We start from the raw sequence: 15089 nt of genomic DNA on the forward strand, positions 1-15089 counted from the left end.
AAATGTGCGATAGTTTCATATACCTGTATTTTCTGCAAATGAAATTCAACATTTAAACCATAAGAATAAAAAAATAAAAAATTCTAGAGGGATCCTGCTTTGATATCAATGAGTAGATCCCGAGGGACCATCTCCCAAATTTGGTGCCTTTATCCTTGGTGTAAGTACTATAACGGTAATCTCAAATTTGACGTTACGCGACTGACTTTAGCGACAATTCTACTAATTAGTTACAAATTAGATAATACACACCACTTAAACAAATATCGAGCAAGGAATTCTTATACGTCATCTCCAGATGTATAGGAGCATCTTTCGATGAATAGAATGTTTGCTCATAAATATCTTTGTAAAATATGTTTATATGACTGTGTCTTCATTGATAATGAAGTTTGGTATGGAGACAACCTGCAGCAATTCGACAATGTCTCAAAAGTACTATTATACCCAAATCATGAAGTTTACCAAAAGTGTGTAGTTAAAACATTACAATTTTAACACCTTTCTTGAGTCTTGTTTTATGTTAATTAAAGGACAGTGTGGAAATGTTTATTTGGACAAAGGGACATGAAAATCTCACATAGAAATGTAACATCCCCTTCACTATAACGTATAGTGTATCAGTCATTACTAATTCCGTGTATCCAAATAACTGACCGATAATCTAACTTTGTCCTCATCTTCTGTTCAGATGATCTATCAACTTTGGGTCTGCATATTCTCTTTCGATGTTTGTGTAATTCATGGATTATTTGAACTCGTAGTTGGATAGAAATTCAATGTTTCTGTTGCTAATTGTAAAGCGCTAAGAAGCATTTTATCATAAGCGCTAAGAAGCATTTTTTTTTTATCATAAGCGCTACATATTTTTTCCAAATTATTTTGATTATCATTATATTATTATTATTATTACAGTGTATCAAACATCATCTAAAGAGGGCGTAAGCACATTTTTAAGTTTTGCCGTATTAAACGGCAAACCTCCGCTGAATAAGGGAGTTCATCATGGTTAGCGCATGTCTCATTTGACCCCCGCCTACACTACACCACAGACTTTCAAATAACATGGAAAGGACCTGTGACAGAGCATTTTATTGTTTAAGCATGCCACCTTTGTAATCAATGTCAATGAAATGCGTGTGCAGCTTTCACCTGTGCGTTCTAACAAGGTGAAACACACAACTTAACATTCCAAATCCTCATTTGCCTGACAATTCTTTTCGTTTGAAAGTCAATGGCAAATACACAAACATTCTCATTTAACCTTTATTTTGCACATGCGCAAATCGCAACCAAGAAGTCCCTTATACATAATACATGTACATGTACATAATACATGTACGGAAAAATCGAGAATACGCGGAAGCAATCAGCTGTGACAGTCCCCCACTCGCCCCCCCCCCCCCCCCCCCCCCCCCATCGCTTTACTGTGTGGTCGAAGCACCTAGTCCACTGCCTGGACTGTCTTTGTCCTGCTTTCCACCAAAGAGTATAGAAGCGCACGCAGTGCGCTATAAAGAGGGAACACTCTCCCGATTTTGCGTAGTACGCTAATGGGCTTGCTCGGTCGCCATTTTAGGATGCAAACCGCCGGGTGATCGATAGATCGAGGGCGTATTTCTGCCTCCGTTTCATTTCATGGGGCATACAGGATAAAAAATGAATTCAGGACCTTATTATGGCATACAGAAGTAGAATTCCTGCCTAATTATGAAATAGAATTGAAGAATAATGTTTTTAACTTTCCAATCTCTAATCCATCAATGTTCGCCGGCTAATTTATGACCTGCTCATATGCAAGCCTACTTGTGTCCTATTATAAGCCAAGTAGTGCATATAGTACAGAATGACGTGGGGAGCTCATAATCATATCGAGGGCACTTTCTCCCCCCCCCCTCTCTCTCTCCCTCTGACCCCCTTCTCTCTCTTTTTTTTATCTATTCTCCTCCTCCTCCTCCTCCTCCTCCTCCTTCTTCTTCTTCTTCTTCTTCTTCTTCTCCTCTTCCTCCTCCTCCTCTTCCTCCTCCTCTTCCTTCTTCTCTTTCTTCCACCTTCAGTTACAGTTTGGACCGTGGACAGAATTTCAGTTCCGTCATTCATGTTTTCAAATCGCCCGTGTTTTTTTTTTTTCACATCGAGACTAATTATCCCCATGATGAAATATATTTCGTGGACAAAATAAAACAGATCCGTAATGAAATTTTTATGAATGGTTCAAAACTGGTAAGAGCAGACTTTTTTTCACTTTTGTATTTTTGCCAAGTTGACGTATGAATCAGCCATCAGCATGCGAAAGTGTTGTCTTTTATATTCCTTGTGCCGATGCAACTGACTTGCTCTGACCTATATTAACCAAGTTCAGCATCTTATCATCCTTTTTGGATTTGTGTTGCGGAATATGTCAGTTATGTCTTTTAGGATGTGCTCTTGGTGAAATGATATGGAAATTTTGAAATGAAATTAGTATAGTACCATTTTTTGTCGGTTGTCTATAAATGAAAGCATTTTGAAAAATAAGAGTCCAGAAATAAACTGAAGTCTGTGATTGTTCGGTGATTTTCTCATCTACAGATCAAAATTTGTTTGAACCTCTTGATCATACACACAATGAGTCGAGACGGTCAGAAGGTGTGGGATGGGGATACCCCCTCCAACACAAGAAAGCTTTTGCATTATTTTGTTATTGAAATTCAAATCTGGGTACACGCTTTTCATGGAAAGTAAAGTATTATAGATGTGAATGTGTGTACACGTAGTGGTAGAGTAGTTAAACGTCCTTTACGCCTTGTTTTGTAAACATGTTTATTTATATCTGTTATTTTCACATGTATATGTACATTATCACTTATATTTTCGTATTCATATATTGTAAATATGTTTGTACTCTCATACCACGAGAGGAGGTCGATATAGAGTCAATAAAATCTTACAAATCTTACAAATCTTTCGAAACACACACTCAAATATTTTCAATCAAAACTGAGAAAAATTATTCTATTGATAAGATATGAAGAGGTAAATAATTGTACATCTGTCACCTCTTATCATGCGTCTTCACCATGTGAATCTATGGGGTGGATGTATAGCGCTCACTGGTAATTTTAAAACCTGCAGTTTGAATGGAGTGTATAATTATGGTGATATTATACGATCTCAAAGGTATAATAATTCTCACAATAGGATAACGAGAAATGCAACCAGTAAAAAGAAGAGTATAATCTGTAATTGTTTCACCGGGATTTTTACTGATCAAAATCATCTTAAAATCCATCATCTGATTCTTGGAAAAAAAAAGATTTGAAAACCCTTCCAGACCAGTCCTCCCGCCAGTAAATGAGACGCCCGCATGGTTCCTACCTGACTCGCTCTCTCAGTCGTTTCTTGGAGTCAAGATTTTCAGCTGTAACGCCGATGAAGGGGGAAACGGGGGAGAAGGGGGGGGGGGGGGGAATACCCGCCTACTGGCGGGGAATTAACCTGTGACAGTTGTAGAGACTGTTTTTTTTTTTTTTTTTTTTTTTTGGTTGTGGTTTACATAATTTTCAAACATTAACTCTTCTGTTGCATTTGGAGATTTTGGTGTTGTTGTTGTTGTTTTTTTTAGGTGGTTTTTTTACTTTTATTTTCTTTCCTTGTTCAAGCGGACCCTGCTCGCCAGAGGGGGAGGGGTCACCCCTTAAACCCTCATCCCTATAATAATCAATACAGGTCATATCTTTACTATCATTGCAGGCTTTGTACAGAAAGGCTGCCAAAACATTTCTTTTTCTTTTTTTTTTTTTTTTGGGGGGGGGGGGGGAGCGCCGGGAGACAGGCATCACCCAAACGATCAACACCTCTTTACTATGTGTGCAGATTGACCATGAAACATATAAATATGAAAATAACTCTTTGTTAAGACTAAAATATGATAAGGAAAATTCAGTTTGTTATATTAGGATATTGCGTTCCATAAATAGAGTCTCGGAGAGAGTACCAATGGTATATACCATAATATCCCATCTATATTATCAAAAGAAGAGAACGACCTAAAAATATGAATAATGGAATCGATATTCATACCATTCGAATGATATTACATAGGGTCTACAGCCAACAGGGCCCGGTAAGAGAGAGAGAGAGAGAGAGTGAGAGAAAGGGAGAGAGATAGAGAAGAGAGAGGAAGGGAGAGGGAGAGGGAGAGGGGGAGAGGGAGACTTAAGAAGCGCCTTGTGAGTACGTTTTAGTAAGGCCTGCACATACTTTTATTAGTTAGCTCGAAGTTTGAGGGACAACAATTTGGAACAAAAAAGGCATTTCATCAATTTTATATCATACTTAAGTAGAAATTGTGCTTCTGTATAATATAACAAGGTCCTACATACATCTGAAACCTTGTATGCCCCGTAAAAAGAAGAAAATGAAAGGGAGGCAGAATTTTCTCCATACGGCCACGTGATATACGCTCCGGAAGATCCAGCGGCTTGCATCCTAAAATGGCCGCCGTTGGGTTCCATTGCGTACTACGCCCGTTTACGTGTAAAATCGGGAGAGTGTTCCCTCTTAGCGCACTGCGTGCGCTCTATACTCTTTGCTTTCCACTAAGTACAGTCAACATGGTCTCCGAGAGCATACCAATAAGACTCCCACTTGCGATGCGTGGACTGTCGCGCTATACCGTCCTATGATGTCGCAAATCGGGGGAAATGGAGAAAAAGAAGAAGGATAAAAAAGTCCCCACTAACTTCTGCCCAGCATCGGGACGATTTGATCATGCGAAAAAGCAAAGTTTGCAGTTGCACACGGCACGCTCAACTATCGGCCGTGTCGTGCTTGCGAAAGCTCGCTCCGGTCGAACATCCCTTGTATCTATCGCTTTTGGGAATGCAATGCAGCATTCATCCACTCATTCGGCGACTGGGTTGACTATCCTACAGCCTAGGAAAGACCACTGAGCTGTGTACTAGCCGCAACGTTCCGCTGGTGAGAAATTGCTGTGAGCCAAGAACAGTGACAAGTAGAGGTCATATTTGTACTTTTAATCAATGTTTCTTATCGGGGAGGAGACCACAATCTGCCCTGTTGCGACACCGATGTAAACTGGCGTGGGGAGATTACACACAGTGCGACCTGAACCTGCGAGCTGTATGGGGTGCCAAGTGTCGCGTGGCCTATTTCGTTACTAAATCAGTCATTTCGTCGACGAAATGACCATTTCGTAACGAAATGAATACTTCGACGACGAAATTATTATTTAGTAAGAAAATTACAACATTTCGTTACGAAATGACTGATTTCGTAACGAAATAGGCCATGCGACAATTGGCACCCCATACAGCTCGCACCAGCTCCGCCACCAGCTTGCAGACTCAAGTCTCACAGTCCATGGGCATTCGGCTTTACGGCATATTCATCCATTGTAATTGTATTGATGCAGGGGCGGATCCAGGAATTCCCTAAGAGGGGGCGCCTTTACAAACTTGGAGGGGGGGGGGGGGGCGGGGAACCCCCATCTTTTCATTTATTTTGTTTAACAAAAAATGAAGGGGGAGGCTGCCCGGTGCGCCCCCGCCCGGATCTGCCACTTTTGATGGGAGTGCTCGTTACAAATCTAAAAGGGAAATATCTTCACGTCATCGAGTATTTGTACAAAATAAAGCAACAATAGAATTAGCAAGTAGCTCAATCCGGGGAAAAATGAAGTAAAATTGTCAAAATTTCAAAAAAGAATCAGCATTCACCTTTTCTCAGCTGCCAGCATGCCGTATTAATAATTACTTGCGTTGCATTATATTCCAAAAAGAGAAAGCACTTTGTTTTCTGGGCAGGCATTTAACCTAGAAAATTTATTTTAGACATTTCTTACTGCATGTCGCCTTAGGGGTAGTACTAGTAATTGTATAGAGCTTCGATTCATGCTAGCAGTAGTGTATATCGCAACATCCTAATAGCAGTTATTGTCTTTGCGTTGCAGTTCAGTGATAGCAATGATTGATAGCGGCAGCAATTATAATTTCTTTCATAAGTAGGGGCAAAGGTCGCTGCCATGGCAACAACCGAAAAGAAGTAAACTGTCTGTGAAAACACACACTGTAGGCCCCGGCTATTCTGTAAAGTTCAAAGACGACCGAAGCTACTGCTGCTATTGACTTCCGCTATCTCAATATGGTGTTTTGCTATTCTTTGATTTCATCGCATTTCCATCAAGTCGTTTTGCCTTTCCATCAGGTCTAGCAGTGAACACATACAAAAAGATAGAGGAGTTATTCATTATTCCTGCTTCTATTCGTGGGGTCATGCACCCGTAGCTTCAGATATCTATTCATGCAAAGCGAGCATACTTATTGACCCCAACGATAATTGTCTCGTTTACCTGTGTGCGCAGACAGGTCTTGATAATAATATGTACGTGCAAGCGCGCCGGAACACTTCTGTTTGTTTGTTTGTTTGTTTGTTTGTTTGTTTGTTTGTCTTTTTTTTTTTTTTTGGGGGGGGGGGGGGCAAAATCTCGAAGGGGGCACATGAAATAATGTGACTGTGTAAGATCCTCGGCGAGGGGGTGGGGGGGGGAGGTTGTGGGAGGGATACCCCCCTCCCACGGTTTGGACTTTTTGTAAAAGCAGAGTACAAAAGTCGCGCTTATAGAGCAGTTAAAACCAATTTTCTAGGGAATCAAACATAGTGAAAGAAAAAAATCAGGGCGAAGGACTACGATTATAACAGCCAGCGGTACATTATTTCATGTGACGGTGTGAGATCCTCGGCGAGGGTGAGGGGGGGGGGGGGAACCCCCCTCCCACGGTAAGAACCTTTTGTAAAAACAGAGTATAAAAGTAGCGTTTATAGAGCATTTGAAATCAAATTTCTAGGGAATTAAGAAAAAATTACTGCGAAGGGCCATAAGGGATCATAACTTATGAAACTATTCATTTTATTATAATATTATGTACGGGCAGATCGAGAGAGCCATTTCACTTTGCCATTCGTCTGTAATGTATTCATTAAAAGCTTAAACGTGATCGCATTATTCGAGCAATGAAAATTATTCTTATATTGCTAAGAAGCATCTTGAAGAAAGGGAAAAAATGAAAGGTTTACTAAAGGCATATGTTTCAGGGGGCACACTGGAGGACGAGAGGCTACCATCTATACACTAAATTTACTCATTAAGTAAATATGAGAGTATAGATATAATGATGTATAGGCCTATACACTAATACCATCATTATTAGTGTGTTATAATTTTCGCCCCGTTTGGGGTGAAAACTTCGTATCTTCAGATATGAAATTGAGAACTTTTAGACAAGAAAAATGCCTTTATTGTTCATTTTGGTCTCTAAATAATTCAATAATAATTGTTTGTTATAGTAGAGCAGATAAGCCGAAAAATTGTGCAAAATTTGACTAAAGCATGAAACTTTCACCATTGTTAGTACATGCTATAAGATTAATTTTAAGATCGGGAGGTAAGTCTGAATTGACCTCTGATGACCTCTAGAGGTCAATGACCTCAAAATCTAAGAAAATTGATATTTTGCGTCATTGGTTAATGATAAACACAGTAATGATGTACTAAAACTTAATATTTGTCACAGTGAAATTGTCTTTATGTTCCACAGAGCCCTGACAGGTTTCTACCTTTGACCTCTGATGACCTCCAGAGGTCAATGACCTCAAAATCTAAGAAAATTGATATTTTGCGTCATTGGTTAATGATAAACACAGTAATAATGTACTAAAACTTAATTTTTGTCACAGTGAGATTGTCTTTATATTCCACAGAGCCCTGACAGGTTTCTATCTTTGACCTCTGATGACCTTCAGAGGTCAATGACCTCAAAATGTCAGAAAATTGATATTTTAATGCGTCACTCATAACTGAAACACGATAATTATGTACTAAAAACTAATTTTTGTAAGAGGAATTGCCTCAATGTTCCACTGAGCCTTTCGAGTCAGATTTCTACCTTTGACCTCTGATGACCTCAGATGACCTATGATGAGGCCAATGACCTCAAAATGTTAGAACATTGATATTTGGTGCAATTGGTTGATGACAAACATGATTTAGATGTTATATTCATTTGTATTACAATTGAATTGTTTTCCTATTCCACAGAGCTAGAGAAATTACTCACGTGTCTCTACCTTTGACCTCTGAGGAAGGTGACAGGTCAATGACCTCAAAATATCAGAATATTGATATTCTATGTATAGTCAATGGTCAACTTTGTAATACCCGATGTACAATCATTTATGCTATAATAGAAGAATCTTGTCATTCCATGGAACATTGGTCATTAACCTGTGCATTATATCCAACTTTGACCTCTCAGGACAATGAGAGGTCACTGAGGTCACATGTGTAGGCTTACCTGTATTGATGTTTGGCTTCATTGGTGTAATCGTAAATGCTTAATCATGTACAAATCACGCATTGATGTTTGATCAAAGTATGTATGCATATTCCACAGAGCATTGGTTTATAGTAACAGGTCTCTGAAATGTGAGAGATCAATTACTTCAGAAATAAAGCTTAAGTTTCTTGAGTGATGGCAGTGACCTCAAATACAACTGTTATGTTTGGGTTAGTTATGTAGACTAGCAGATATAGGCAAATATGGCCATTATCTCGACACTCGAGGAAAACAAGGCCCACGAGACTGATATACAGAGTGTTTAATCTATTCAGTATAAGTCTCATAGATCTTTCCCCCATTTGTCGGACTCATTATGGGACTGGTTTACCTAAGTGTCAAGCTCATGGGCAATATTTGCATAGTTTCCAGCTGGTGGGCCTGTATTGGCCAGTGTAAAGCTGGTGGGTTGTTACAGTATGACTGCGATGAATGACTCATGGTCCTGGAGTATACAGTCCACAGCTGCGACATCATGGACCATCTTGAAAACTTCGACATACTGTGAAGCCCAACATGCATTCCACAAGAAGCAATCCTGTGCATTGCAACTAGCTATTGCCATCCGAGACCTACCCAGGGAATAGATAAGCATTCATGGCAAAGCATGGAGAATGCGGATTGTGCAAAATATTTTGGAGTTCCAATAGGAGGCTCAGCTGGAATCAAATCGCCACAGCAGCTTAACAAGGTTATACTTCAACCAAAGACTCTCTCCAGACGAAGATACGAGTATCATAAAGTTCAGGTGTTTTGCTACTCCATGCCGCTCAGGACTGTCCTGGAATATGCATACATCATCTGGGATCCATTCACCCAGGTGAAACATCATGAAGTTTGGAATGATCCAGAGAAGATATGCACTCTTTAGCTGCAATGACCATCATATGCAAAACAAGCAGTGTTACAGCTACACTTGAAAAACAAAACAAAGCAAAACAAAACAAAACTACAATGGCAATCCCTGTAAGAAAGTACAGCTCAGGCAAATTCAGCAATGATGTTCTGCATCAAGAACCCCACAATATCCACCCCGCAGGAAGTTGTGGCTCTATTGCTGCATTCTTCAAAAAGGGCAAATGACCAAAAATGTCAGGCATCATTTGCAAGAACACAAAGTAGGCCTACTCCCAAAAAAGGTGGCGGCTACTCTCGGCCACTGTCTCTTGTATTTCTTTGAAACACTTCAGGAGAGAGATACTCAATATTCAGCTCTGTTATTAAAGATACATATGTCTCTCTTTTTGTTTTTGCATTTGTTTGTTGTTTTTTGCTTCATATAGCTCTTTGGATACCTTCTTTAACCAATTAAGAAAAGGCTCCATGGCAGAATATTACAAGATTACATAGTATATATAATGAAGAAGAAGAAGAAGAAGAAGAAGAAGGAGAATAGGAAACGAGATCTGCTGTCAATGATGCAGAGCCAATACCAATCAGTTCCATGGCAGATCTTAGTCGGCACTGCAAAGGTTTGGATGTCTCTCTCTCTGTTGACAAAGGATATTCTACAGCTCCAAGTAAGTCCATGGGGTGGTTTACATTGTATGGGCATAGAGGGGTGGGTTGGGTATATGAGGATATGATGCTTTGTTATAACAATTAGGTCTGAGATATCTGTTTTTTATGTTTGTTTTGACCATTCCGCATGGATCTCCGACGAAAAGGAATGATAATGTGTTAGACCCAGCCGCCACCGTGTTTTTTCAATAGATTTTGATATTACAGTGTAGTTGAGAAAAAAGTAACCGCTCATTGTCCTAGATGGAAGTCAAAATTGAACTGTGTGTGGAATACTCTGCATACAATTTTGGACACACACACACACACACACAAAATGCATTTTTTAAATATAATTATTATTTCATAAGCAGCTGGCCATTACAAACCAATGAGACCAGACATCAATGTTCTTACATTTTGATGCATATCTTTCAATATCCTCCAGAGGTCAGAGGATCATCGCTAATGTTCATGTGAAATGAGTACACGCCTTTTGAATTGCTCACTTTTATTGCTATAGAAATACACAATATGTGCATCATGTCAATCATTAAATATTGTATCAGTTTCATTTTCAGTCTTGGATTATTTTTTCTATGTACAAATAAAATCGTGGCAAAGTAAACAACTTTCACATCAAAATATAAACGAGAACACTAAAAAAGAAATAGATGTAATAATGTGCAAGGCAAATACCAGGCCTACATCATCTTAAGGTATACAGGTGAAGGAAATCACCTTATTGATAAACAATTTACTTGACTGGGATAGCGACCACTGAACAATATTGTTTCTTAAAACTCTCTCTTCTTTTCAACAAGTGGAATAAAACACATGCACATACCGGGGCATCAGTTTGGAGGAGGGGTGGGGTGGTGGCAGGGATAGTTGACCCCCACCCCATTAAATTCTGAGATGTGGACTATGTTTTGTTGTTGTTAGTTTTGGTTGTTGTTTTTTGTTTTTTGCTTTTTAGACAGAAAACTGGCCAAGTTTTTCACTTTAAGTGTGCATCGGATTGTTAGAATTTAATTCTGAAATGCAAAATCTCCCTTCTGTGAGAGGGGATATCTCCTTTCGATAGACTCCTTCCCCCTACTTGGTTCCTTCCACAGATATAACATACTTTGGGGAATGATAATTTCCCTTATTCTATGAAAAATGTTTTTAAGAGATATTTTTATTTGAATTCCAAAGATGAAAAGGCTTTCCTATATATGCACGATTGTTCATTTTGGAGGGCAAGAGGCATTGCCCCGCCTCCCGAAAAAATATGGGAGGGGGAATGGTGGGGACATAAAACTTTGCCTCCAAGTATTTCCTGAGATTGAGATTTTTTTTCTTCACTTTTTTTGACAGAAAATGATTGTCACTGAACATTTCAGCTATAGTATGCACCAGATTAAAAGGCAGAATCTCCTTTGCATACACCCTCCCCCACACTATCTTTCGTTATGTCCCCTTCAATATACGCTCAGTGCTTTTGTCCCATTTTTGTTCTATATCATCACAAAGTATGTACTAGATCTTTGATTTCAGTTCCGACATATTCAAGAAAATCCCTCTTGTTGGAGGGGGTAGTGTATCTTTCAATTAACAATCCCTCCTCGGTTTCTACCCTTAGATTTGGTACACTCCTTTTACTGATAATTTCCCAAATATTCCGTCATAAATGTGTATACTAGATTTTTTTCTAACATTTCTATTCTTACTGCAAAGGCTCCCTCGCATGGGAAGGATTGGGGGACAGCCCCTTTCATACCCTCCTCTCGCTGTATCAACCTCTCCTCCATGCATTGATTATGGCTACACATTTGGGTATGGACTTTTTTTTTTTCAAAATGGTAGTTCAACCAAGAGTGGCACGAGATCATTGAATTGCACACAAAAGAATGCAAAAGCTCCATAATGTGGGAGGGGGATACCTCCACCCACATCCTTCTGTCGATTGGTCTTCCTCCATAGATGGCTGACTTACTACACCTTTTTGATACAAATTTCGAGGTATTCCTTCAAAAGTGCCTGTGTGCCAGGTCGTTGAATCTCATTTCTCAAAATACAAGAGCTCTGTCGAATGGGAGTGGAATACCCTACCCTCGCCAACGCTGCGCTTGCTGGGTTCCCATCCATATAGACTTGGTACACCTTGGTGATCCATACTTTTCAAAATATTCCCCAAAACGTATGCATCAGATTCTTAAAAAAAAAAAAAAAAAAAAAAAAAAAAAAAAAAAAAAAAAAAAAAAAAAAAACTTCGTCTTTGGGAGGAGGGTAGGTGAAATGCGCCCACACCCCATCAACTTCTGTATAAGTGATGACGCACACATTAAACAAGAGCTACACTGAATCACTGATTTCAGGTCTAAACCTGCAAAAATCCAATCCCCCACCCACATCCTCCCCCTCCCCCTCCGCTTCATTCCTTTGCACCATGAACTTATGCTTTTACATATTTTCCAAGTCCCCCCCCCCCCACGTGAAAACAGATCGACATCCCTTGCTCTGTGCACATACCCGACTTAGATAATTACCTGAAAAGTTCTGCGGAATGAGTAGCCACTTTTTTGGTAACAGAAATGCATGGTTTGTAAGCCCTACATTACAAACAATTATTAACTATTAACTATCGCAATATCAATATTAACATCCTCACATTTCATTCGAGGTATTTGACCTTGTGTGATTTTCATAGGTGAACGGTAATGGCCCGTTAATAAACAGGGCCTACGAGTGCTCTCTAAAACATCATCATGTTTACCATTGATGATGCCAAACTATTCTGATACTTTGAGGTCATTGACCTCTCGAGATCATCAGAGGTCAAAGGCAGAAACTCGTCTGTGTGCCTTGGAATATGAAGACGATGTCATTGTATACAGATATGCTTGTTTTGTACATCTTTACCATGTTTGACCTTTCACCAATGATGTCATACTTCAATATTCTGATATTCTGAGGTCATTGACCTCTCAAGGTCATCAGAGGTCAAAGGTTAAAACCTGTCAATGCTCTGTGGAATCAGAAAATGGTTTCCCTGAATCATAACCACATATATCATTCACAAATGTCTAAAAACATCGATATTTTGATATTTAAAGTTCATTGACCTCTGGAGGTCATCAGAGGTCAAAGGTAAAAACCTGTCAGTGCTCTGTTGAATCTGGAAATGATTTCTCTGTGGTATAAATGCATGTTTAGTGCAACATAACCACATATATCATTTGCAAATGTCTAAAAACATCGATTTTCTGATATCTAAAGTACATTGACCTCTGGAGGTCATCAGAGGTCAAATCAGACTTACCTCCCGATCTTAAAATAAATCTTATGGTATGTACTAACACTGGTGAAAGTTTCATGCTTTAGTCAAATTTTGCACAATTCATGTGATTTTGAGGGCTTATCTGCTCTACTATTACAGGGACACTTTTTTTTGGGGGGGGGGGGGGCAAGTGTCCTCCTGCCCCCCCCCCCCCCCGTATACGTGTGGTTCAAACGTAGGTGGTGATAGGAGAGGAAACAATAATCTCTCCTCCAAGTACCCATGCTCTGTGCTGCCGAGAATCTATGTGCGCTATCGCAAGTGTTAATAAATTGCTTGACACTCAGACATCACTTCTGTTTAAATTTGCATCATTCCTGAAATACAACACTCTTAGCCAGTAGGAATTCGCTGTCCCCTTCGATGTTTTCGACAGTAATTATTGATTGCCGAATATTGGACACGCGAAAATAACTGTAATGCTACCAAACATCACGCAAAACACGCATTAGCCAATTATATACTGAATTCGAAAGATGTAACATTGAAGTACTAAACCTGGTAAACAATATTATGTACAAATGTGCACAAGATGGTTATATCAGGATTATTCTCTTATTCTTTATTTTCTTCATTCCTCCGCCACAAAGTGTCGCCGCAGGCATTATGTTTTCGGGTTGTCCATCCGTCCTTCATCATTTTTGTGAACAGCGTAACTAAAACATGTATAATGAGTGGGCGAAGTTGTGCAGATCAACTTCTAGGTGCACATGCTCAAGGTCAAAGGTCAAAAGGTCAAAGTCAAATGCTCAAAATTTCACTTTTCCCCCATGCATATGCAGTGCCTGAAGGTATTTTCTTAAAACTTTGTATATACATGTATAGGCCTACATGTACTACCAAAATTTCTCGCAAATGGTTCAAGGTATCTTTATGGAAGTTAGTATATATGCGTGTACTGACTGGCGATGATTATCTAGGGAATGTAAAAAAAAGATTATAAAAAGAAAAAAAAAATACTTCTCATCGCCTAATTGTCGGTCAATGTCTGTAGCCACTACCTCCGTAAGCTCATGTAGATGAGAACTTAGTACATTCATTTTTGTTTCCCTAAAATGACCTAGCTTATGATCATCCATCCATAGTGCCACTGCCATAATACCCAGCTAGGTGTCATCATGTCGCGAGCAGAACTGAATTACGCTGCCAGAGTGGACCTCGCTCTTGCTTTCCGTGCCTGTGATTTCTATGATCTTGGCTATGGGATTTATAATCACATCACTCAGAGGGCGCCCGCACGGGACGGCGATGGTGATGTCATGCTCGTTTGTCCTTACGGTCTACATTTCTCAGAGGTGACAGTGATACTTTATGTTTGTAATGGTGTAAACAAATATTTCGTGATATTATACTTTTAATAGACAATTTCTGGCTCCTATTACGAGTACCTTGTTAAGGATAACAAGAGAAAAAAAAATCTTAAAAGATTAAAGGAGAACAGACTAAAGTTTCTGGTTACTGACAGGAAACACGAAGTGCTGGTGACAGAGAAAGTGTAACATGGCAAATTATCTTGTCCCTGTCTGACCAAAGCACTCGGGATGAAAAGAATATGGAAACGAAGAATGACATCTTATTAGAGCCAAGAGATATCCTTGATGTATAAAGTTATATCCTATCAGTCTGTGCACCACTAGCCCTTATGACGATAATGAATAGTTTATTGTTCACTTATTCTATCTGCGTTACTTGTCCTTTTCTTCAAGCCAGCTTCAGCAAACCACTGAATTGACTCCCCTTCTACCATCGATATCCCTAACCAGATGAGAGGGATAGTAGCCTAATATCTCAACAAAAGTTTTTCTTCCCTCTCTCTTTGTTATAGAATCTCCTATAGTCAAAACATCATACTTGGTGTCAGTTATTGA

The 15089-nt window shown here is 39.4% G+C and overlaps 1 protein-coding gene across 1 annotated transcript in view; it reads left to right on the forward strand.

Moving 5' to 3' along the window:
• The first annotated feature begins 4682 nt into the window (after nt 1-4682).
• Nucleotides 4683-15089, forward strand: part of LOC140246098 (putative aldolase class 2 protein CC_1201) — a 28031-nt gene continuing 17624 nt past the window's right edge. The window contains exons 1-2 of the mRNA XM_072325547.1: nt 4683-4962; nt 14286-14516. Coding sequence (XP_072181648.1) covers nt 14340-14516 — 177 coding nt within the window. The 5' untranslated portion in view covers nt 4683-4962; nt 14286-14339. The remainder of the gene's footprint in view (nt 4963-14285; nt 14517-15089) is intronic.

Source organism: Diadema setosum, chromosome 2 (genome assembly GCF_964275005.1).
Source record: "Diadema setosum chromosome 2, eeDiaSeto1, whole genome shotgun sequence".
NCBI lineage: Eukaryota > Metazoa > Echinodermata > Echinoidea > Diadematoida > Diadematidae > Diadema > Diadema setosum.